General features: G+C 42.8%; 2 protein-coding genes across 22 annotated transcripts in view; one reads left to right on the forward strand and one right to left on the reverse strand.

Moving 5' to 3' along the window:
- PRR14L (proline rich 14 like) overlaps positions 1-1,130 on the reverse strand; it is a 56,209-nt gene extending 55,079 nt beyond the window's left edge. For 2 of the 11 annotated variants that reach the window (XM_077874419.1, XM_077874417.1), the window contains exon 1: positions 1,032-1,129. The gene's annotated coding sequence lies outside the window, so the exon portion shown is untranslated. Of the gene's footprint in view, positions 1-952 lie in introns of all 11 variants that reach the window. The other 9 variants (XM_077874423.1, XM_077874415.1, XM_077874425.1 and 6 more) reach the window with 7 other exon arrangements.
- Positions 1,131-6,380: 5,250 nt separating this feature from the next.
- Positions 6,381-24,973, forward strand: part of DEPDC5 (DEP domain containing 5, GATOR1 subcomplex subunit) — a 125,214-nt gene continuing 106,621 nt past the window's right edge. For 10 of the 11 annotated variants that reach the window (XM_077874428.1, XM_077874432.1, XM_077874431.1 and 7 more), the window contains exons 1-8: positions 6,471-6,612; positions 7,301-7,424; positions 10,578-10,665; positions 11,053-11,099; positions 12,326-12,411; positions 13,529-13,612; positions 14,619-14,668; positions 21,017-21,086. In XM_077874428.1, the coding sequence (XP_077730554.1) occupies positions 7,367-7,424; positions 10,578-10,665; positions 11,053-11,099; positions 12,326-12,411; positions 13,529-13,612; positions 14,619-14,668; positions 21,017-21,086 (483 nt within the window). In that variant the 5' untranslated portion in view covers positions 6,471-6,612; positions 7,301-7,366. Of the gene's footprint in view, positions 6,444-6,470; positions 6,613-7,300; positions 7,425-10,577; positions 10,666-11,052; positions 11,100-12,325; positions 12,412-13,528; positions 13,613-14,618; positions 14,669-21,016; positions 21,087-24,973 lie in introns of those variants that run through there. The other variant, XM_077874429.1, reaches the window with a different exon arrangement.

Here is a 24,973-nt window from a genome sequence, read left to right on the forward strand (position 1 = left end):
GCACTTACACAAATTCTCCCTTAGTCCTCAAGACGACGCTCTACAAAGAGCAAAATTAGAGAACCCAAGTTAGAGATGGGGGGGAGGGGTGATCGGGACTCAGAAAGGTCCAACAACCAACCAAGGTCACAAAGATGGGGAAATGGGGACGTAGACTTGCCACTACCATATTCCAGACGCCATGCTCTTCACTGTGCAAGGGGAAGGAGCTCACTGCACACCCAGAGACCTGAGGGAAGAGAAGGCGAGGCCCCCTCGATGGACGTGATGGGAGGCGGGGGGCTGCGGGGAGCGGGGAGCCGGACTTCTAACACTAACTACCAAGTCAATTCAGGGTCTATCTCTTTGTATCTAGGAGTAAAGGTGAAAAATAAAAGGAAGAAGGTACGTCTCTCTTTTACAGGGAAGGAAGACACCCCCACCCCCACCCCCACCCCGCCCCAACACCTGCAGGCAAGTTGAGGCTCGCCACTCCGTCTGGGGGGGCGCTGGCCATATCCGGGGGCTATCTACCACCCCGCCTATTGAGATAAGTTGAGAATCCCACCCCACCCCCCCCACCCCGCACCCGGGGAGCGGACACTGCGCCGCTGACAAACGCACAGGCGCGGGGGAAGAGCGTGCGCCCACGACAAGGGGCGGCGCCCTCCCCGAAGTTGGGGGTCCCCCGCCGCAGGGAGGTGGAAGAGGAGGATCTCTCCCCCGTCGGAGCCACGACTCGGAGGAGCTGCCGCCCCCCCCCCCACCCGGCGACGCGGGGCCTGGTCCCCTCCCTCTCCCCGGGTTGTTCGCCGCCCGCAGAGCAGCCTCCGTTCCCTTCGGCGCCCCAAGAGGCGGGGAGGGGGGGGCGGCCCGGGGACCCCTCAGCCTGCAGCGCCCGGCGGAGGGTCCCCTCAGGGTGCAGCGGGGCGGGGCGGCAGCGCCCGAAGCCTTCCCGCCCCCGGCCTCTTACCCTGGGGCCTGCTCCGCGGCCCGCGCTCGCCCCGCCAGCCCGGCCTCTGCAGCCGCAGCCCCGTCGCCGCCAAAGCTACCTGAGCCTACCGAGCCGAGAGAGCCCGGGGGCGCTCCAGCCGCCACCGCCTCTTCGTCTCTATGGTCTTCTTCCTCCTTGCTGCCCCCCCTCCCAACCCCACCCCGCACTTCCTCATCCGGGGCCCGAGCAAGCCATGCGGGCTCGCCCAAGTCCCGCCCCCGAGCGGCGCGCGCGCAATCCGAGGGGCGGCTCTTCCCGCGTCAGACCTCGCGTCCTGGGCCGCCTCTAGCCGCCCGCTCTGCCTCGCCCCTGCAGCCTGGCTTCTTAAAGGGGAACACACCTTTTGCACAGGCGCCTACCGAACCGCTGCTACCACCCCAGTCCGGGCCACTGTCTTTTCTGGTGCGAATGGCTGCAGTTCTAGGGGACTCTCTGGCAGCTCAGGAGATCTTTTTATAACTTGAATCAGTGTGTTAATCGTGATAGTCCCCTGCTCCTTTTTTTTTTTTTTTTTTAAGATTTTATTTATTTATTAATGAGAGACGGAGAGAGAGGCAGAGAGACACAGGCAGAGGGAGCCGGACGTGGGACTCGATCCCGGGTCCCAGCATCAGGCACTGGGCTGAAGGCGGCGCTAAACCTCCGAGCCACCCGCGCTGCCCCTCCCCTGCTCCTTTTAATCACACTGAGCACTAAATCTAAATGGGACCTCTGCCTCCAGTCCTGCATGGCATCTTGTTTTAATTTCTTCAAGGCTTAAACACTGGCTGAAATTGTCACGTTGCGTCTCTTTATTGATTCGTTTATCATCTGTCCTTTCCCATGCTTGTTCATCATTCTGCGGTCAGCACCTAGCACGGTGTTGGGCACAAGCAGAAACATTTGAAGGAAGGAAAAGATTTATTCAAAAGGGAATCAAAGGAGCCCCTGGGTGGCTCAGTCGGTTAAGTGTCCAACTCTTTTTTTTTCTTCTTCTTCTTCTTCTTCTTTTAAAGATTTTGTTTATTCATGTGAGACAGAGAGGCAGAGACATAAGGCAGAGGGAGAAGCAGGCTCCATGCAGGGAGCCCAAAGTGGGACTCGATTCCCGGACTCCAGGATCTCACGCCCTGAGCTGAAGGCAGATGCTTAACCACTGAGCAACCCAGGCATCCTGTAAGTGTCCAACTCTTGATTTGGGCTCAGGTCATGATCTCAGAGTCATGATCACAAGATCCAGCCCTGAATTGAGCCCCATGTGGGGCTCTGAGCTTGGGGAGGAGTCAGCTTGAGATTCTCTCTTCTTCTCCTTTTGCCCCTTCCTCCTGCTTGCGCATGCACGTGCACTCTCTCTCAGATAAATAAATCTTTTAAAAAGGGGAGGAGGAATTAAGGAAGTTTAGGGAATGGAGTGAACTTGATCCAAATCATATAGCCCTGTGTTAAACAGAAATCTGTTGCTTTTTGGATCTTATGAACCTGGCTGACTATAGAATTAGAGATTTGGAGGTTTATGGGAGATTTTAATTCTCTCTTGTCTGACCAGGATATCTTTGAGCCAGTCAAGATGTGGACCATTTTGGCCAAGATAGTGTTTTCCTTACTTTTGGTTAAGGCTGGAGATCTATAAACCCAAATGCCAACCCTATTATTTTACAGCCTGTGAGTCCATAGATCATCTGTATATGTGTACAATTCATATATAGGCTACTACAGATGTTTTGGGGATGATTTAGCTAGAAATTTACTTCAAAACATTTCTACTTTTACAGCATCCAACATTGTCCAGTACTTTCTCAGGCAACTACGGACCTAGAGAAGGGGATCTGAGAAACCCACTATTACTGGTTTTTCTGTTTGCCTCAGGTTCTAATATGACATTGCAGCACTATTATTGATCTTAAATTTATTTCATTTTATTTTAAAAGATTTATTTATTTATTTAAGGGGGAAGGGCAGAGGGAAAGAGAGTCCTCAAGCAGACTCCCTGCTGAGTGTAGAGCCTGACATGGGGCTCAATCCCAGGCTCCTGAGATCATGACCTGAGCTGAAATTAAGAATCAGTCGCCCAACTGAGTCACCCAGAGGCCTTGATCTTGTCTTTATTGTAAAATGTGACATTTTGTTAATAGTATTTTTTCTATTAATTTTTACTTTTAAAAATTATATTAAATGCTGTTTCTCTTGCTCCCAGAGGTTTTTTTCACACCTCCTTAACATTTTGTGCCCTAAGGCAAGTGTCTCAGTAGCCTGACCCGCCTCACCCTAGTCCCAACTCTGCTCCTACCTCTTATAGTAGGCACAAAGAGGTCCAAAAGAAGCAGCATATATATCAATCCCCTGAAAGTCGAGGAGAGTCAATTTCCAAATAATTCCATGCTTTTGGTTAGTCAATAATTCTCCTCATTTATATATACCATTTAAAATTCTTTTAATTTGAAAGACTGGGGCGCCTGGGTGGCTAACTGGGTTAAGTGTCTGGTGCACCTGGGTGGCTCAGTGGTTGAATGTCTGCCTTTGGCTTGGGTCGTGGTCTCAGGGTCCTGGTCCCAGGGTCCTGGGATCGAGTCTCACATTGGCTTCCCCATGAGGAGCCTGCTTCTCTCTCTGCCTATGTCTCTATGTCTCTCTGTGTGTCTTTCATGAATAAATAATTAAAATCTTAAGAAAAAAAAAAGTCTGCTTTTGGCTTAGGTCATGGTGCCAGGGTCCTGGGATGAGACCTGAGTTGGGCTCCCTGCTCAGTGGGGATTCTGCTTCTCCCTCACTCTCTGCTCCCTGTACTCCCATGTGCTCTCTCTCATTATCTCTCTCTCTCTCAAATTAACTAATTAAAAAAATAATTTGAAAGACCTAATGTAACATGTCTCTCATTTCATTTGGACCTCAAACACCTGTGAGGAAGGAAATACATGTGCTTTTTTTTTTTTAAGATTTTTAATTTATTTATTCATGATAGACATAGAGAGAGAGAGAGAGGCAGAGACACAGGCAGAGGGAGAAGCAGGCTCCATGCCAGGAGCCTGACGCGGAACTTGATCCTAGGACTCCAGGATCACGCTCTGGGCCAAAGGCAGGCACTGAACCGCTGAGCCACCCAGGGATCCCCTACATGTGCTTTTTAAAAAATATTTTATTTATTTGACACAGAGAGAGCAGAAGTAGACAGAGTGTCAGGCAGAGGGAGAGGGAGAAGCAGGCTCCCCACTGAGCAGAGAGCTCCATGCAGGGCTCATGACCTAAGCTGGACAGCTGCTTAACCGACTGAGCCACCCAGGTGCCCCAGAAATACATGTACTTTTAATTTCCATCGGACAAGGTAGAAAATTGAGAAAAGAGAAGAATTTGGTGCAAAGCCACACTGCCAAAAACAGGCTATTGTGCAGGTAGTTGCAGCACAGCAGTCTTCGAATCAAGGATCCCCTAGACTAGATCCCTAGTCCAGGAACTAACCATTTTAGCCTTCCCTAACTCTAACCAGCCATTGAGTTTTTTAAAAGTTCAAAACCTGTCAATATTTTTTACATGTTTTTTGCCAAATTAAAAAATGAAATATTGCCATTTTTGAGATAGGACACCAATTATGGAGATGCCTGGGTGGCTCAGAGGTTGAGCTTCTGCCTTTGGCTCAGGGTGTGATCCCAGTCCCAGGATAGAGTCCTGCATCAGGCTTCCTGCATGGAGCCTGCTTCTCCTTCCTTCCTTCCTTCCTTCCTTCCTTCCTTCCTTCCTTCCTTCCTTCCTTCCTCCCACCCTCCCTCCCTCCCTCCCTCCCTTCCTTCTTTTTTTTTAGATTTTATTTTTTAGGGATCCCTGGGTGGCGCAGCGGTTTAGCACCTGCCTTTGGTCCGGGGCGCGATCCTGGAGACCTGGGATCAAATCCCACATCGGGCTCCTGGTGCATGGAGCCTGCTTCTCCCTCTACCTATGTCTCTGCCCCCCTCTCTCTCTCTGTGTGTGACTATCATAAATAAATTAAAAAAAAAAAAGATTTTATTTTTTATTCGAGAGAGAGAGAGAGAGAGAGGCAGAGGGAGAAGCAGGCTCCATGCAGAGAGCCTGATGCGTGACTCGATCCCAGGACTCCAGGATGATGCCCTGGGCCAAAGGCAGGCACTAAACCGCTGAGCCACCCAGGGATCCCCTCTGCTTCTCCTTCTGCCTGTGTCTCTGCCTCTCTCCGTGTGTGTCTTTCATAAATAAATAAAATCTTAAAACAACAGGACATCAATTATGAACATCTCTCAGGAGATGGAATCAAATTTCCTTGAGGGCGAAGGAGAGAGAATTCCTCTTTAGGCCCTCTGGGTTGAAAGGACTTTTCCACTAGCTACTGCTGCTACCAAAACAGTCAGGAGTATCTGAATCCGTGCCTTGCATTAGAAACATTACAATGTAAAGTTAACATGTTATCCCTGAAAGTTTTCGCAACAGTTGCAGTCCACTTGATTACATGTTTTTATTCATAAAAAATTACAATTACTGTATAGTTCTTTAACTTTTGAATCCTTAAGGAAGCTCCTGTCTTGCCCACCTCCCACCCACCTTTGCCCACTCCTGTCTCCCTTGCGGTATGCGATGCTTTTTTTCTTTAAACATTCAGAAATTTCCCACAAAGCGTTAAGTCCATTAGTTGGAGCTGGCAACTTGTCAGGAGCCGTTGGGGAGTTTCAGGCACAGGCCGCACAGCTCTGATTTTCTCCTTGACAGCAGAACGATGTCCTGACCAAGAGCGGCTTGGGCTGAGTTCCTGGGTGTGAGGAGGATGCTGGTTAAAAGCTCAACCTTCAGAGCCAAGTTGGACTCAACTGGGTCAGGATCCGTCCTTGCTTCCTTCTGAGGAGTTCCGTGTCCCCGGCCTGTCTACCTGTTTGTGAAGTACAACAGTATCTGCCACCTAATAGGGATGCGACCATTCCCTAAGGAAGTCTGTGAAAGCTATGCCAGCTAGTAGTATTAATAACTAGGGAGGCACGGAATCCATTTGGGGTTTAGAGGGATTTGAAAAGCAGTCCTCGCCCTCAAAGTGAATACTTTACAGCAGGGTCCATCGCACTAAACCGCAAGTGCTCAGCGCTTTGCATTTTACAAAAAGTTCTTCCAGAAACGATACGGTGCTTCTCAGTCGCCCCAGGAGGCCAGGCGAGGGGCCACAGCGCGGTTCCGAGACCCAGAGAGGCTCGCCCGAGCTCCCCCTGTTGGCGGCTCGGCAGGTCGGAAACGAAGCTCTCGGGTGTGGATGTGAGAAGGTCTGTGCGGAGACGGATTTCCTCCGCAGCGCGGTCCGCCGTCGCGCCAGCGGGCGGGGAGCGCCGCCGACAGCCGGAGCCCGGGGCCACACGCGACGCCCCGCCCCCGGCGCGGGCCCCGGATGGGGAAGTGGCGCGGCCACCGAGACGAGGCGGAGGCCCGGCCAGAGCGGCCCGGGGCCGGGGGGCGGGAAGGGGGCGGGGCCCCGGGGCGGAGCCACGGGAGCTGCGCGGGTTCTCAGGTGAGCGCTCTGCGGCCGGGGCGGGCCGGCAGGCGCCTGGAGCTCGGGCTCGGAAGCCGCGCGGGCCGTGGGGGCGTCGGCGGGGGGCGTCCCGGGGAGGCGCCGGGGCCTCGGGAGGCTCGACCCTCGGAGCCCCGGCCTGAAGAGGGAAGGGGCTCCGGAGCTGTGGGTGAGTGGCGCTGCTCACCGGGCCCCGGGCGTGTGGAGCCCGAGGGAGGGGGTGGTGGCCCAGGTTCGAGTCCTGCCCTGGCTCCGCCTCCCGCGGTGTGGTCTTAGGCAGGCCCCCGTGCCTCTCTGAGCCGTAGTGGCCCCCGCTCAGCAGCGAGAGTGGGAAGGCGGAACCGCCGAGAGTTTGTTTGGATGGACGTCCAGGGCACCAACCCCTGCCCTCCTCCTGTTTATGCTCTCCCTAAAGCGGGACGGCGGGGAGTGCCTCAGTGTCCGAGTGACCTTGGGCAAGTCCCTTGCTCTGGCCCACTTTTCCCTCTTCCGCAAAATGAGTGCGCTAACCTTTTTCAAGATCTCTTTAGTATTTGGGTGTTAGCTTGGATAGAGACGAAGTAGTGAGTGCCCAATTCTGTACAAGTTTTCCCTGGAGGTTGGCATGCACCCTGACCCGAATTCCCCTTAGTTCACAGATTCTGTTTTTGTTGTTGTTGTTTGTTTGTTTTTGTTTGTTTTGTTTTTTTTTGCTTGTTTTTGTTTTTCCTCCAACCCTCCTTGTAATCCAAGCAGTGGTTGCATCCAAGGGCTGGTGCGACCCTCTCATCTGAACAATACCGGTATATACTCACTGGTCTGAAATCAAAGAGCAGTCGCAAGGAAAAGTCTGACATTCTAGCTTCTTTGTGTTTCAGTGACAGAGAGGCAAGATGACTTCTCTCCCCCAAGCGTGGAACAGCTGAAGGAAACAACAGTACAAGATGAGAACAACAAAAGTCTACAAACTTGTCATCCACAAGAAGGGCTTTGGGGGCAGTGGTCAGTATTGATTGGTCTTTGGGCGTTATGTAAGTTGGCTGAGGTCCTTGTATCCAGTGCCTTGAAAATGACACCCTGACTTGTGTGACAGTAGAGGCTACAGGCAACTTAACTGAGTGAAGCAGCAGGTATGATACGATTGCAGGGAGGGCAGTGGCACCAGAGAGCACAGGCCCCTTCTAAAAGCATTTGTATTCTGACTTTTAAGGGACATTGTCAATGTTGCCAGTCTACTACCCTTCGTTTATTTGTATTTTATATTACATATTTACTGCATATGTTTTTTTTTTTTTAAAGATTTTATTTACTTATTCATGAGAAACACACACACACAGAGGCAGAGACATAGGCAGAGAGAGAAACAGGCTCCATGCAGAGAGCCCGATGTGGGACTCGATCCTGGGATTCCAGGATCGTGCCCTGGGCTGAGGGCAGGCGTCAAACCGCTGAGCCATCCAGGTATCCTACTGCATATGTTTTATAAAATCCTAGTCTGCACTGGCTTGGCAGCTAAAAGAAATTTATGAGAGCAGTTGTACATACACATTAGACAGGTATGATCAAAATATGAACCTTTGCCTGGCTCAGAGGCTTAGTGAGGAAGGACAGGACAAAGCATATTGTTCTGTACTAAACCAGATTTTTCAGCTCTGCCTCTTTCCCTGTGACCTCAGGCAAGCCCCTCATTTACCTTATCTACAACTTCAAGCACAGTAGAACATTTTCTCTGTTTTTCTTAGCACCTGAGTGTATAAATCTGCAGAATAGGATGGCAATTAGTAGTATAATTTTTTTCCCTTTTTGTAAAGGGGTAATTTTCTTTTCTGTCCTGACAACCTTATTTGCTTCAGAAGTTGGAATTAACAACACAATGAATCTTTTTAAAATTGTATTTTACTACATGTTTGTTCTTGTGTATGTATGTGTATGTCTCTGAAGGGCAAAGACTCCCCAAAAGGGGAAACACTAGTTTCTGTATGATAGAGTTTGTGAGGATTGAGTAAGATGATGTATGTAAAGTATTTAGTAGAGTACCAGGCTCAGTGCCACTCAGTAAATGTAACCATTATAATTACCAGGACAAGGATACACCAGGCATTGCTATATTTAAAACACAATTTCTGCTAAAATGCACAGTCTGTTAATACTAGACTTTGTATGTGGTTGATGCTACCTAAACATTTGTGGAGTAGAACTGAACAGACAACAGAAATAACTTTTGACAGAGGGAAGGATACAAGGATAAAGTATATACAGTGTATATACAATGTATGCAAGTCTACTTTTTCATGTGTATGAAACAAAGTCAGGTAGGTCGTATGCTCAGTCTCTTACAGGACTATAAATAAAAACACATCAAACAAAATTAGGTACATATCTGTGATATATATATGAAGATTATGAATATGACAAGGTCCCTTGTCCCTAAGGAGTTTTTTTTTTTTTTTTTTAAGATTTTTATTTATTTCACAGCACAAGCAGGCAGAGTGGCAGGAGAAGGAGGAGAAGCAGGCTCCCTTTTGAGCAGGGAGCCTGATGTGGGGCTTGATCCCTGGGCTCTGGGATTATGACCTGGGCTGAAGAGAGACACTTAACTGACTGAGCCACCCAGGTGCCCCCTAAGGAGCTTTTAGCCTGATGAGACAGACATCCAAGAAAGGAAATGATAAAATGAAACGGTGGAATTTGTTCTCAGGGATTTTAATTCAGACTATGAAAGGTAGGGCAATGCATCACAGAGGATTTGACATAAAACTGTCAATGAAAGCAATATACCAAATAAAATTTGGGATTAACCCAGTGCTTTGCTTTATTAGGCTGAATTTTTGTTGGGTTTGATTATATTTGAAATTTAGATATATTTACTTGTCATGTTTTAGCATAATTAAAAGCCATATCTTTTCCTCAAAATTAAAACAGAAAAAAAAAGTCACTCCATTTTGGGGTGCCTGGGTGGCTCAGTTGGTTAAGCATCTGTCTTCGGCTCAGATCATGATCCCAGGGTCCTGGAATCAAACCCCATGTCGTGCTCCCTGGTCAGCAGGGAGTCTGCTTCTCCCTCTGCCCCTCCCCTGCTTGTGCTGTCTCAAATAAATACATAAATTATTTTTTTACATAAATTATTTTTTAAGATTTTATTTATTTGTTTGAGATAGAGATAGTGAGAGAGAGCATGAGTGGGGAGGAAAGGGAGAAGCAGGCTCCCTGCTGAGTAGGGAGCCTGACATGGGGCTCAATCCCAGGACCCTGGGATCATGATCTGAGCCAAAAGCAGATGCTTAGCCAACTGAACCACCCAGGTGCCCTGATAAATAAAATCTTAAAAAATAAAAAAATCACTCCCTCATTATGATTCTGAGTTTGTTATATGTGAGTTTTTCCCAACTCCAGTAAGGGTGGGTAGGGTTATATAAACATATGAAGCTATGTCCTCCCTGTATTTTAAGAGTCTCATTGGACCCTAATGTGAACTGATATCCAAAGTTTTTCCCTGATCAAGTGTTGCATTTCAAAATCTAGGTCATTTTACTTGGCTTGTGGTTTTTGTTTTGTTTTGTTTTATGACATATGAGAGGTGGTGGGCTTTAGGCGGAAGAAACCTTGGACTAGTTATCAGTCCTGGCTCTACTGTTATTAGCTGTTTATCCTTAGGCAAGTCACTTTATCACCTAGGTCATTTCTTCACTTCTGTTAGATCCAAAGATTTATTGTGAGCATCTTTGGAAATTCTTTGAACACTGTAGAAGTATAAGGAATTGTGCTCCATTTGTGAGACTCAAACTATTTTGTTCCTGGTATATGCTAGGTATGTGATAATTTGAGGAAGTAAAGTGTTAATCATGAAGGTTTAATTTCCAGAGAGCAAGGGGCTTCTTTTTCCCTGTGATCAGTGGGATGGTAGTAGAAATAGCGTGGGCTCTGAAGACAAAGTTCCCTGAACCACTGCCCCACTCAGCTACTTGCTAGCTTTGTGCCCCTGTGTGAATGCTTTAGTTCATCTGAATTGCGATTTAAAATTGAACCTCATCCTCGAGATGGGGTGCTAATACCAACCTCATGAGGTCACGAGGACCTAACATGAGAATGTATGTACCATAGCCTGTCGCCCAAGTGAGTCTCTTTTCTGCTTGAGATTACTGAATTGTCTTTCAGATGATGAGCTAGTCATGAACCCTAAAGTGTTTCCTCACATCAAGCTTGGAGACATTGTGGAGATTGCTCACCCCAATGATGAATACAGGTAAACATCTCATTAGAATCAAGGGAACTACCAGGGCAGCGTCCTGTTTCAAATATTTTGTTTAAGGGGCTTGCAAGGCAGGATAGCCTTTATGTAAAACTGTTCCTAGCCCTCTAGGTTTTAATAAACCAATAATCTTTTTAAAAGCTTATTCTTTTTGTTTTTAAAATCAAGATGACAACTCTTTGAAAAATTGTGTAGCATTTATCTATTTCCTGGAGGACAAGTGGAGAGTTTCTTTGTTTCTAAGAGAACTCCCCTCCCCCACTTGTTGTGCTATTGGTAACAGTATGTCCACAGGGATCTGTTTGCCTTTTGTGGGGGGGTGAAGAAAGTTGGTTAATTACCACTTATGGCATCCTATCTCTTTGTTGGTTTCTCCCCCAGCCCTCTGCTTTTGCAGGTCAAGTCACTTAAGGAAGATCTACAGAAAGGTAGGAATTCCATTTCTCTTCTCTACTGTTTTATTTTCACACTTAGAGAAACTGTTCCAGAAACTGTAAGGAGCGTCTCTTCATAATTTCAGGGAATGAGGACATAGTACTTCTTTCTTTGTCAAATTGTGTTCCCCTAAAAAAGATTGTCAGATATCAAAACTGCAAAGGAATCTCATTTGTCAGCATCCTGAGGGCACTGAAGAAAAACCATCTTTATTGTCAGAAGCAAAGTTAACCTGAACAGGTGAAGCTTTATACTTAACTCAAAAAAAAAAAAAAAAAAAAAAAGGAAAAGAAAAAGAAAAGAAGAAAAATTATTGGCAAAGCATGCTTTCCTAAATACTGTTTTTTTTTTTGTTTTTTTTTCACAAGATGTTTGTTAAGTACCTACTCTGGGTGAGGGAGGATAAAGAAACATTTCATGATTACCTATCACAAATGCAAGGCACTGTACTGGGAGCTTTTTGTAATGTCTCTTTCTTTTTATCTTCCCACACAACTCTTGACTGTGGGAGGGAACTTAGTCTCAGCAAGGTGAATTGGCTTTCCTGACGTCAGGAGTTGAGAAGCCAGAACAGCCATTCTACTTACTCATTCTGGATCTGACCCTTTCTTTTTTTTTTTTTTTTTTAATGACTGTACCATGCTGATCAAGGAACCAAAATGTTAATTGATAGCAAATAAGGTAATTCCTTAAATAGTGCTTAAAAGAAGAAAAAATCTGATTCGCTCTAAAGGATTATGATGTGCACAGCTTTTATAATTCAGTATGATGGGGAAGCATTTTATAAAACTCGAGTCCTAAGGGTTTCCTCCTTACTCTCACCACATTATCTCCTGCCATCTGGTATGTTTCTTACTTACCAGATGTAAGGGCCCATTGAAAAGTAACTCGGCTACTTTCATTCCAAATGAGAAATGATCTCCTTCCTCTTCTGAATTTTTACAGTTCTTTTTTATGTTGCTCCTTAATTTCTTTATTTTTCCTCTTTCTGTCTCTCTTATTTTTTAATTGCTGAAGGGTCAGGTCTTATTTCACCTGCTTGTTTCACCTAAAAAGCAGAGCATTCTAAGCTTTAAGATGCTGGAAGGCAGAGAGTGTTTCTTGCCCATGGTCAAAGATCATTGTGTTGCTTGTCAAATGACTGAGTGTTTATAGATTAGAATATATTTACCTGCTTTTTTCAGAATATGTTATCTGATCCAGATTTCTTTTCTTTCAGAAACTATTAGTGTGGACCAGACTGTGACTCAAGTGTTTCGACTAAGACCTTATCAAGATGTTTACGTGAATGTAGTAGACCCTAAGGTATGTCTTTGTTCTGGACTTGAATATCTTTGGGGAATGAGGTGTTTGTTCTTTTTTTAAGACTTTATTTATTTATTCATGAGAGAGAGAGAGAAAGAGACAGAGACACAGGCAGAGGGAGAAGCAGGACTCCCTGCTTCCAATGTGGGACTAGATCCAGGATCTCGGTCGGGATCATGCCCTGAGCTGAAGGCAGATGCTCAATCACTGAGCCACCCAGATTTTCTTTTGGGAATGATTAATACCATTCCTAAAAGATTAGGTCTCTAAGGAAATAATGAGTTATTGGGCAGCCCAGTGGCTCAGCGGTTTAGCGCCGCCTTCAGCTCAGGGCGTGATCCTGGAGACCCGGGATCAAGTCCCATGTCAGGCTCCCTGCATGGAGCCTGCTTCTCCCTCTGCCTGTGTCTCTGCCTCTCTCTCTCTCTCTGTCTCTCATGAATGAATATATAAAATCTTTAAAAATTTTTTTTAAAAATTAAAAAAAATAAAAATCTTTAAAAAAAAGAAAGAATGAGTTATTTAAGTATAGTGTTGAACTATTAAATATGTAGTCACACATAGGTCACTTAGATTCTAGGTATTCTCTAGGTTGCATTTAAAGCCCTCACCCTTTTTTTTTAAAAAGCTTTCCTAAAAAATATATATACATATATATGTATGTATATGTCAAGGTCAGTGTGAAATTTTCTATTAAGATGCTATAATTTCTCTGTGTGTTCTCATTTCTTTTTTTTCTGGAATGAGAAATGATGCTATAATAGGTTAAAAATCATTGTCTAAAATATATTATTGACATTATCTTGGAAAATAAAGCACAGATTTCAATGTCCTGTGCATGTGCCAGAATTAAGACTAAATGCAGAATTATTTCTTTGGTACTCTTTGCACTTACTCATGATCCAGCTGCTGCTGTAGCATCTGTTGTAGACTTATCATCTGTACTCAAAAGCCTTTTCTGGGAGGATGACGTGCTTTGTTAGTGTTGTGTTATCAGATATTCTTCCAGTAGTTTTCTTGTTTGCTTAAAGATTTCTTCATGCTGAGTGTACATTATCTTAAGACTATGAAGTGTGGCAGAGTAACACAGAGAGGTATGTTTGATTATCCCTTTTAGGATGTGACCCTTGACCTAGTGGAATTAACCTTTAAGGATCAATATATTGGCCGTGGGGATATGTGGCGATTAAAGAAAAGTTTGGTAAGATGTGATTAAAAAAAAGAAAGTATGTTACTTTTCCCATTATGTTGAATAATTTATGTTCCTTGTAGAGATTTAGTAGGGAGAGGGTATAAAATGATTTCTAATTCCAGTATCACAGATAATTATGGTAAACCCTTTGTGTATCTTCTTCCATTCTCTTTGTAGTTTTTTTTTTTTTTCCTGAGCTTTGTTTTGCTTGTTTATAGGTTTTTACTCCACATTTTTTATTCGAATGGGAAATTGTTATTTTACAGTTGAATGGAACTTTAGCTTTCATATGTTCATGTCACCTCCCCATGGACAGGTATTTATTACCCTTAATTTATAGGTGTGAAAACTGCGATTGAGAGCACAGCGATTACCCAAGACTAAAAAATTATAGTCAGTGGTTGACACCAGGTTGACCCAGATCTTGTTGCTTCCCAGTTAGACTGCTTTTTGCTGTATTCTCCTCCCATTTTCCTGATTTATTTATTTTGAATTAACATTTTCTACTTAAAATGATCTGTAAATTGTGACCTGGTGCTGAAAATTCTTCTTATTGGGCATTTTGAGCATGATAAAGCAACAAATTATAGGTAGAATTTCCATACAAGGAATATTTTCAGAAAAAAATGTTTGCTCATTTTTTATTGGATAGGGGAGGGCTCCATTCTAGAAAATGAGAGCTAAAATGAGAAATAAGTGTTCTGTAATTAAGTGAGTATGTAAATAAAGATATGTATGCAAACGTATGTGAAGATAAGTGTGTTAATGAAAGTGGGCACTTATTTTCCACTTGGTCTTTATTGTCTATACTTGTCACAGTCTTAAGAACCTACTGTTATTCCTGCCCCAGCAGGTTTGCTTATGGGGTAAATCTATTACTCCCATGTTAATTGAACCTTGGGTTGTTAGAAGAAATTAAAAAGGCAGGAGACTTTCTTTGTAACTTTTTATGGCCTTGATGTATTGTTGATGTATTGTTGAATCTCATATTCTCTGTCTCTCTATCTTCCTTTAGGTCAGCACATGTGCCTATATCACTCAGAAGGTGGAATTTGCTGGCATCAGGTAGATATTACATCACTATTGACTTCTCAACTAGTACCTGGGAGTAGGATCTAGTGCAGTAACTGGGCTATATATGGCATTTGAGGCATGGGATGTCCATATAATAAAATGCACTGAAGCTTAAAAGGTTAGATTGCTGTTGCTAAAACAAACCAAAAAACCCCAAAATCCACTATAGTAGATTTTTTTTTTAAAGATTTTATTTACGAGAAACATGGGGCTGGGGGTGGGGGGGTGGCAGAGACACAGGCAGAGGGAGAAGCAGGCTCCATGCAAGGAGCCTGATACAGGATTCGATCCCAGGTCTTCAGGATCACGCCCTGGCTGAAGGTGGCGCTAAACCGCTGAGCCACTAGGGCTACCCCTATAGTAGTTTTAAGGCGAGTGGAAGTTGCTGAAGCTGCATGGTATTCTGTAACAAAGGAGGTATAGCCTCATAATTTTAGAACTAGAAAAAGCTGGAGATAAATATAATTAATCAGACCTTTTCACTTCACAGATGAAGAAACAAACTTGTAGAGACAAAATGACTAGCATAGTAGTTCCTGATTTGCTGCCTTTTTAACCATATTGCACTGCCCTTGATTTATTAAAATTACTCCTAAAATTCCGTTTATAAAGAAGAGAGTAAAATGAAAGTCCTTTTAATTCAAAAAGCACAATGTCCACAGAGTAAAGCCTTCAAACAGTGCAAAAAGGTATATAATGAAAATTCTTCTCCTTAGAAGAAAGTTTTTTTCCTGAAATTTATCATGTATAACACAAGCATGTTTACATTTGGTTAACTCACTTCTTTTTTTAAAAAAAGATTTTATTTATTTATTTTAGAGAGAGTGCCAACAAGTAGGGGAAGGGCCAGAGGGAGAGCGAGAGAGACTCTCAAGCAGATTCTGTGCTGAATGTGGATCCCAATGTGGGGCAAGATCCCAAGACAGAGACTAGGACCTGAGCTGGAATCAAGAGTCAGATACTCAACCAACTGAGCCACCCTGATGCCCCTGGTTGACTCACTTTTAATAGCACCAGGATTGACCAGTGGGTTCTGGTGAGGTAGTCTGGTCCACTAAAAGTTCCCTATCGACTTTTCACTTAATGGTTTCACCAATTGATAATTGTTGCAAGATGATGATATTCTAATTCGGTCATTTCTTCTACCTTTATTAGCCAGAATCCTGTCTGTAAAAAACATTTCATCAATTAGGGCTATTTGATTGGTCTGAACTACTGGTCCTAACGAGAAGAAAGGATAAAGGATTATTTTTTTTTTTCCCAAAAAGGGGATAGTTCAAAAATTGGAAGGTCAAGAGTCTTAGCAAAAGATTTTAAAGCACAGCCCAAGAAGTGACTAAGCCTTGAGCAAAACAAGAAATGCAAACTAGATTCATGCTTTCCAGTATAACATAGTCTCTCTGAAGTGGTGGGCCAGGAGTCAGGAAACCTATAATCTACTCCTGCACTACCAGTGATTAGCAGGGTGAGTTGGACAGGTCAGGGGGACTCTGAGTCTACTCCTCTGCAAAATGAAATGGTTGGTTTAAAATCTTTTTCTGTAAAGGACCAGAGAGTAAATATTTTACACTTTGGGCCACATGGGTCTTAGGTCTCTGTTGCAAATTCTTCCTTTTTTTTTTTTTCTGACATTTAAAAATATAAAATCCATTCTAGCTGTTGGCCACATAAAAATAGGAGATGGGCTGGATTTGGCAGGCTATAGTTAGCTGAGCCCTTGTTTAGAAACCCACTCAGATACCTTTCATTCTTAAATTTCTTGTTTTTCTGTGCAAGTGCCCATATCCACATGGTGCCAGACATAGAAATGAAAACCCTGATATAACATCAGGTTTAGACTTTAAAGATATGTCCTAATATTTTGCTCATTCATGGTTAAATGTAAACCACAGTCTTACTATTTCTCTGGAAGGCTTATTTATAGTCTGCCTACACGGGATCAAAAGTCACTTTCTTTCCTATAAGGAGGCATGCAAATTAAAAAAAGAAAGAAAGAAAGAAAAGATGCTGTGGACCTCACGTAACAAAAGATAGTCATTATTTACATAAAGTCATAATTATTGAATTTTTCTGTAATTTAGCCTCTTTACCCAGTAATTTAGTTAATACTTAAGAATATATGAGAGTTTCATTACCTTGAAATCTTGCCTTTAAAACATCATTTTTCCTTCAAATATAAACATTTTGATTTTCTCTGAATAAATTCTCAAAATATTCTTCAAAATGTTAGTGATGCCTGAATGGCTCAGCGGTTGAGCTCTGCTTTTGGCTCAGAACGTGATCCTGGAGTTCAGGATTGAGTCCCACAATGGGCTCCCTGAGGGGAGCCTGCTTCTTCCTCTGTTATGTCTCTGTCTCTCTCTCTGTGCCTCTCATGAATAAATAAATAAAATCTTTAAAAAAAAAAGTTAAAAATAAACCCTGCAGTGTATTTTTTAAAATATTAAAATTTTAAAAATATTAAAATTTTAAAAGAAAAATATTGCACTAAAATCTTATCTCCTAAATAATAGCATTTTGTTTTTTTAAAACATAGAACTTAGAAACCTTGTTTATTTGATCTTATCGTGAAGAGATCTCATTTTTTTCCAGATAGAGTTTTGGGACTGCTGACTAGCTAAGGTTTCTTTTTTTACTTAAAAAAAATTTTTTTTTTCTGACTCACACTCCAGAGGGAGCAGCACTGAATAATTTCTGGCCCTGACTTCTCAGCTGTCCAGAAGAAGACAGACTTGTGTGGAGAGTCACAGTTAGAGCCCATTAATATACCCAGTTTGGGTATTTTCCTGCTAGATCTTCCATACCTCAGAGATCTTCTGGGATCTTCTCTGACTTGAGTCTGATTCTGCGGTGGCCATTCTCTTAAAATGTCTTTCCTAATTATAGAATTAGTACCAAGTACCACTTGTTTATCATGTACTAGATATTGGGCATATACTAAGTATTACTTACTCCAGGTAGGCAGTTTGCAAAATAGAATAAAGAAGCAGAAAAAATAAACAATATTTCTACTCAGAATCAGCCACTATTAACATTTTGACACAGTTCTGCCAAAATATTCTGTCTTCCTCTCTACCCTCCCCACTTTGACTTGAGATAATATAGTATACATGATTTTATATACTGTTAAAAAAAGAAAACCCAAAAACTCTATTTTCATTATTTGAAAAAAAAATAAGACATTTGGGTAATAGAGTATAAAGAAGAAAACTTGGGGTGCCTGGGTGGCTCAGCGGTTACGCATCTGCCTTCTCCTCAGGCCCTGATCCCAGCTCAGCAGGAAGTTTGCCTCTCTCTCTGCACAGCCACCCCTCCCCGCATGCTCACATACTCCCTCTCAAATAAACAAAATCTTTTTTAAAAAAGAAGAAAGCTGAGGTAGTCCTGGTGGCTTAGCAGTTTAGCGCCACCTGCAGCCCAGGGCGTGATCCTGGAGACCCGGGATCGAGTCCCACGTCGGGCTCCCTCCATGGAACCTACTTCTTCCTCTCTCCTCTCTCCTCTCTCTCTTTCTCTCTCTCTCCTTCTCCCTCTCCCTCTCTCCCTGTCTCTAATAAATAAATAAAATCTTTAAAAAAAAAAAAGAAGAAAACTTACAATGGAATATAAGCCAACTGTGTACAGATAACTACTATTAAATTTTAGTGTAACCTTTCAGTATTTTCTTTTCTTTTTTGAAATTTTTGAAAATTAAGTAACCTTCATGCCTAAAAAGTGGGGCCTGAACTTGCAACCCAGAGATGAAGAGTCACATGCTCTATCGTCTGAGTCAGGCACCCTTTTTATATATTTTTAAAATTATTCATAAATTATGCATACATGTATTTTTACTTAGATGATAGTGTGTACTATCTTGTATCCTTTGTTTCCACTTAAAAGCTTATAAGCATTTGTGAAGTTAAAACTCCTTGTAAACATGATTTTAATGGTGCCATGATATTCTGTTGTCTGGATACATAATAATTTACTTAGCTTGTCTGCCATTGTTGGACATTTAGGTTTATTCAAGGTATGTTATGCAGATAACACTACAGGTATTATATTTTGCATTTATTTTAACTTTGTATTCACAGAATGATGAAATTTAGTTGTAAAGGGTAGTGGAGATCACTGACCCACAACAGCTTGCTCCATAGAAAAGGGAGGAGAAATGCCCTGCCCACACTCCTACATAAATCAAGGACTAGTACCCGCCAGGTTTCCTCCTTCATCCTCAGGGCTTGGCAGTGTGTCATTCTGCCTCTTTTTTTTTTTTAAGATTTTATTTTTTATTCATGAGAGACAGAGAGGCAAAGACCTAGGCAGAGGGAGAAGCAGGCTCCCTGCGGGGAGCCTTATGTGGGACTCATTCCCAGGACCCCAGGATTACCACCTGAGCCAAAGGCAGATGCTCAACCACTGAGTCACCCAGGTGTCCCCCATTCTGCCTTTCATGCAGGGAGCCATGTGCACTCTTGGGCTTTGTCCTGAGGATGGATATTTTGAATCTGTCACTGGCAGTTTTTCTTCCCTTGAACCACCAGAAAAGAGAAGAGAAGCTACCTCAGGGCCATTCTCAGTTCCCATTTGGGTAAGGGCAGATTTTAGGTTTAGGAGCAAAGGTTAAGATGGCATTTTCTGTGTTTGTGTGTTTTATAAAAAACCATTTACGTTGGAATAATAACTGGTTTACAGTTCACCAAATCCTCTCATTTACAATATCTCATTGGATCTTCCCAAGAGCTGTAGAAGATGGATGGGGCAGGGTTCTTATTAACCACATTTACTGTTTTTTAAAAAACTGGCTCAGAAAGATTGTGGCTTGACCTCCACAGACAGTGGAGATGCTAATCTAAGCTCAGATTTTCTAACACTACTTTGTCTATACATACTAGCAGAAATTGGTACGTTAGTGTGGTAACAATGAGCTCATTTTAGAGGTCTGGATAATCTGGTATTTAGTGGCCTGTATGCAGAGTACTTTGTGCTAATAGAACTCAGAGATCATGGGAACATTGAATCCTTCCTTATGTTAAAGAAACAGAAGTCTCTTCTCAGGTAAGCTTGTTGGAGTTGTCCACTCACAGACACACTTGAGCAAAGGAGTACCAAGAGGTAGCACTTTTGGTGAAAGCAGAGCTGGGAAGCATATTTAAAAGCAAAACAAAATATGGGCTTGGTCCAGCTTTCTTCATTTTACAGACAGGAGGGAGGGCCAGCAAGGCTGACTGATTGTCCAGTGTTTCTCAGGTAGTCTGAGCTGTGACTCATGGTACACGGCATTTTCCTCGCTTTGATTTTATCTTTTCTTCTTTTTTATGAGGACTGATTGCTTAGGGCCAGGCAGGAATTTGCATTGGGGTTGCTAGAAGAGAAGGGCTTGAGTGGTTGGTTGAGGGATGATTACAAGGTCCTCAGATAACAGCTACCCCTCTCCAGGATAGCATTTTGTATTAATATTTACCATTGTTACAGTTCTTGCTAATATAAGTAGCCACTAATACTCTTAATACAAATAGCTGCTAGTACTCTTAACTCTAGAACCTTCTATCCCAGCACTGTCCCGAACAATTTCTCCACAGTATCTGGTTTAATTCTTAGGACAGCTCTATAAAGTAGATTTCATTATTTCCTTTTTTTAAGATAAGGGTGCTGGGCCTCAGAGTTATTTCCCTATGGCCATTCAGCTCCTTAAATGACCCTCAGAACTGAGATTCCTGCCGAGACTAGTTCCAGTCAAGGCTGGTCAGCTCAGAAGGCTCTGCTCTTTGAACTGTGCTATTCATTTTATGCCCTTAATACATTTCAGAAGAAAAGACATTAAGCCCCCGAAGTGTAATATCAAGTTGCCATGAGAATTTTTCCACAGAATAGCCTCCATTGAATAGGGACTCTGGCCCTACATTCCTCCTGACTGCTTGTCTTCTAATCCTGATATTAAGATGGATTTTGTTTCCGTTGAAACTCATCATATCAAAACTGGGATTAGCAAAATTGTTGTCAATCCTTCCTGTTTTTGTGACATGGACCCTTTGAGATTTGACAAAAACTGTAATTCTCTGCCTGGAAAACTTTGCACGGTTTCAGAGGATTCATGGATTTCCTGAAGCCCTTTCTGAGACTTGCGTGTTGCCTATGGACTCCCAGATTAAGAATGTCATACAAATTCAAAATTCAATACACTCTGAGAATTCTTTATGTTGTATAATCTGTTCATGACATTCTCTCTGGAAGGAAATCTATAACTGGGCAGGTCATTTTGGGATAAGTATCAGAGTACAGTGATCCACCCTGAAGTCATCCCTGTTTCTTTGTGTTTTATATAAGACTTGTAATAACTCTTGTGTGTGTGTTTTTCAGGGCACAGGCTGGTGAGCTGTGGGTCAAGAATGAGAAAGTCATGTGTGGTTATATCAGTGAAGATACCAGGGTGAGATTAATAAAATGCCTTTTGGTTTTGTTTCTTTTTTTTTTAAGATTTTATTTTTATTTATTTATTCATGAGAGACATAAGACATAGAGAAAGGCAGAGACACAGGAAGAGGGAGAAGCGGGCTTCTTGTCCATGCAAGGAGCCCGATGTGGGACTTGAACCCGTGAATCCGGGATCACGCCCTGAGCCAAAGGCAGATGCTCAACCGCTGAGCTACCCAGGCATCCTTTGGTTTTGTTTCTTCATATGATTACATCTGAGTCCTGAAACCAACAATAAGACAGAAAAAAAGCAAAAACTTGATAATCTCCTGATGGATACTATCCATCCAGGTAGATAATATTGTAATATTTGTCAAGGACTCTTGGAATTCTAATGTTTTACAGTTGGATCTCTATAGTTTGCAGTCGATCATTGTTTTCTTTTCTGAAAGAAGTCTGAACCATAGCTATAGTATCTAGCTTTCAGACTTCAATGCCTGCTGATGCATAGCAAAAGTTATTAAACTCAGGAGAAGAATTGCAGTTAGTAAATATCAACAGAAACCTTTGCAAAGGAATCCCCTCTTTGGCTCTATTCTGGTTGGAAAAATCCAAAATGAACAGCTGTAAACATTACCCATGCTGGTGAAACCACCTGTCTGTTTTTCCTTGTTCTAGTCCCCTGCTCCTTTGAGAGCAGTGGTTTGAACAGGGAGTGATCTGGTTTCCACAGGGGTTTTTTGGCAATGTCTGGAGACATTTTTGTGTGTCACAGCCAGGATTTTGTGAAGCATGTTGCTAAACGTGTTACAGAGTATAAGGAAAATCTCCAGAACAAAGAATTACTTGGTCCAAAATAGCAATAATGTGATGGGGGGGCTGTCTTACACATTATGGGACATTTAGCAGCATCCCTAGCTTCTGTACACTAGATATCAGTAGTACCCTGCAAGTCATGATAAACAGAAATGTCTCTAGACATTACCAAGTACCTCCTGGAGGAGCAAACTTGCCTCTAGTTGAGAACCATTTGCCTTTATAGGTAACCACTATCTCAATTCTTTTTTTGTATTTTTTCCTGTTTATGTAGTGTTAATATATATGTGTTTTATCTAAACAGTATGTTATTTGTTTCACTTATTTTTGAGCTTTATAAAAGTGAAAAAAATACATGTAGTCCATTTTAGTTAGCTTTTTTGTACCTGATACTATATATATGTATGTATATGTGTTTATTATTATTATTTTTAAAGAGTAATTTATTTGAGAAAGATCTAGTGTAGGTGTGTGAGTAGGGGAAGGAGCAGAGGGAAAGGGAGAGGAAAAGAATCTCAAGCAACTCCCACTGAGTGCAGAGTCTGATGCAGGGCTTCATCTTACAACACTGAGATCATGACCTGAGCTGAAATCAAGTCTGACACTTAACCAACTGAACCACCCAGGCGCCTCTCTCTATATATATATTTAAAGATTTATTTATTTATTTATTTATTTGAGAGAGAGAGAGAGAGAGAGCAGCGGGGAGGAACAGAGGAAGAGGAAGAGTCCCAAGCAGACTCCGCCCCAAGCACAGAGTCCAACATATGGCTTGATCTCATGACTCAGATCATGACCCTAGCTGAAACCAAGAGTTGGACACTCAACTAACTGTGCCACCCAGGTGCCCCCCTATATATATATTTTTAATCTATAATTAGGAATATATGGGTCATAGGTAAGATAATGGCAAATTAGTTTTCAAAGTTTTTGGACCAGCCTATATCCCTAGTAGCAACATATAAAATCTCCTATTCTTTTCATTTTTTTCAACATTTGTTGTTAGATTTTTAAGGTTTTTGCAGCTCTAGTGGGCACATTTTTTTTTTTAATTTATTTATGAGAGATACACTCAGAGAAAGGCAGAGACACAGGCATAGGGAGAAGCAGGCTCCATGCAGGGAGCCTGATGTGGGACTTGATTCCGGGACTCCAGGATCACGCCCTGGGCCAAAGACAGACGCTAAACCGCTGAGCAACCCAGGGATCCCCAAACTGTTATTTTATAGTGATCTTATTTTGCTTTTCTAGAAATTCACTCTTAAGCATGATTTACAAAGACCATGATAATTTGACATGTGCTTACCTCTTCAACCTCATTTATAATGCAGAACATTATCCATGAACATCCTTCATTCTAGAGGGGAATTCAAAGTGGGGAATTCCCATTCAATGGGGATGCATGAGTGAACAGCACAGATGAGATCCCTCCTGGTAAAGAGCTTACACCCTAATGAGGAGACAGATATAAGCAGACACCCAGAGCTTGTATCTACACAGAGTAGATATAAGTTCATAAATGTAATTACAGATTATGATGAGTACTCCAAAGGAAATTAATTGGTTAATAAGAACGATTAACTGAAGGTGGCCTTAGTAAACAAATGAGATAAATTAAACATTCTTAGGGAAACAGAACGTTGTGATAGAGAATAACAGATCTTCTTTACAGAGGTGGACAGGGAGGCGTCTGAGAAAATGCCAGAAAGGTGAAATTTAGCCAGTATATGGAGGTTGAGGCAAAGAGCTTTTCCAGGTAGAGGAAACAATTGTGAGAGGCCAGTGTAGTAGAAGTATAGGAGATGAAAAGGGGAATGATGTCGGTGGGAACATGGACTGGTTGCAGCCAGTTCACGCAGGTCCTTGTAGCCAGTGTAGAATTTGTTCTAAGGACAATTGGAATCCATTGAAGAATTTTAAGTGGGGGAGTGATTCCCAAATTATGCATTCAAAAGATCATTTATTCATCCAGTTGGATCTTGTTGTTGTTATATAAGTTAACCTATTTACTATAGGCTAGTGATGTTTCAAATGGTGGAACTTCTACTGGTCTTTGAATTCCTTTCATCCACTTATGGCCCACTTCACTGTGATGGAAGAAGTGGTGGTAGGTCCAGGCACCACTAGCTACTGTTTCCATGCAAGAACCATAGTGTCAGATGCCCACAGCTCGTTTTTTTCATTAGTTTTGCCACAGAAGGAGCATGTGTACTTGGTGTGCTGCCTTTTTAAATTCCTTCTCCATCCTCCTGAGGGAGACACCATAACAGGTGCTGTATTTACCGATGATTCTGACCTTCATGATGTGTTTGGCCGTGTCACCATAAGCTAGGTCCAAGTTCAGAGAGCCATTCAGTTGGATTTTGTTGAACAACAACAAAAAAAAACCCAAAGTAACAGTGGCAAATTGATGCTCCAAAGTAAACTTTTTCTCTCTGGTGAAAGAAGTCCATGGGAGGACCATTCCTGGCTGGTATGGCAGTTGTCACCAATTATTGGTGATCTAAGACTCATTTTGTCCTTCTGTTCTGCCTTCCTCAGGACTGGGCTTCTGTGGTATAGCTGGAATTGCTGTAACCACATTCATATTCTAAGTGGAGGAGAGAGGAAGGGAAGAAAGACAAGAGAGATACACCTTTCAGTGATGTCAGCTTCAGGATGTGACATTTCTGTTAACATCTTACTGGCCAGAATTTAGTCACATGTAGCTGCTCAGGAAGCTGAGAGGTTTAGTCTTTTGATTGGGTCCCTTGCCTCATGGAATAGAATCAGCTTCTCATTACTTAGGAAGAAAGGATGTGGCATAGACACCTGTAGTACTCTGGCTCTGTATAGTGCATTGTTTGTAGGGGCAAGGGTAGAAGCAGAGAAACAAGTTAGGAGGATAGAAACTGTGGCATAGACTAAGGTAGGAACTGTAGCAATGGAGAGATGTGGGCAGACTTGAGATACATTTTGGGGTAGAGTACACAAAACATACTGATAGATTGGATATGAGGAGTGAAGGAAAGAGTACTGATCAGGTTGATAGACAGATGGTGGTGTCATTTTTGAGGTGGGGTAGACTGGGGAGGAGATATTTGGGAG

This window comes from Canis aureus, chromosome 27 (genome assembly GCF_053574225.1).
Source record: "Canis aureus isolate CA01 chromosome 27, VMU_Caureus_v.1.0, whole genome shotgun sequence".
Classification (NCBI taxonomy): Eukaryota; Metazoa; Chordata; class Mammalia; order Carnivora; family Canidae; genus Canis; species Canis aureus.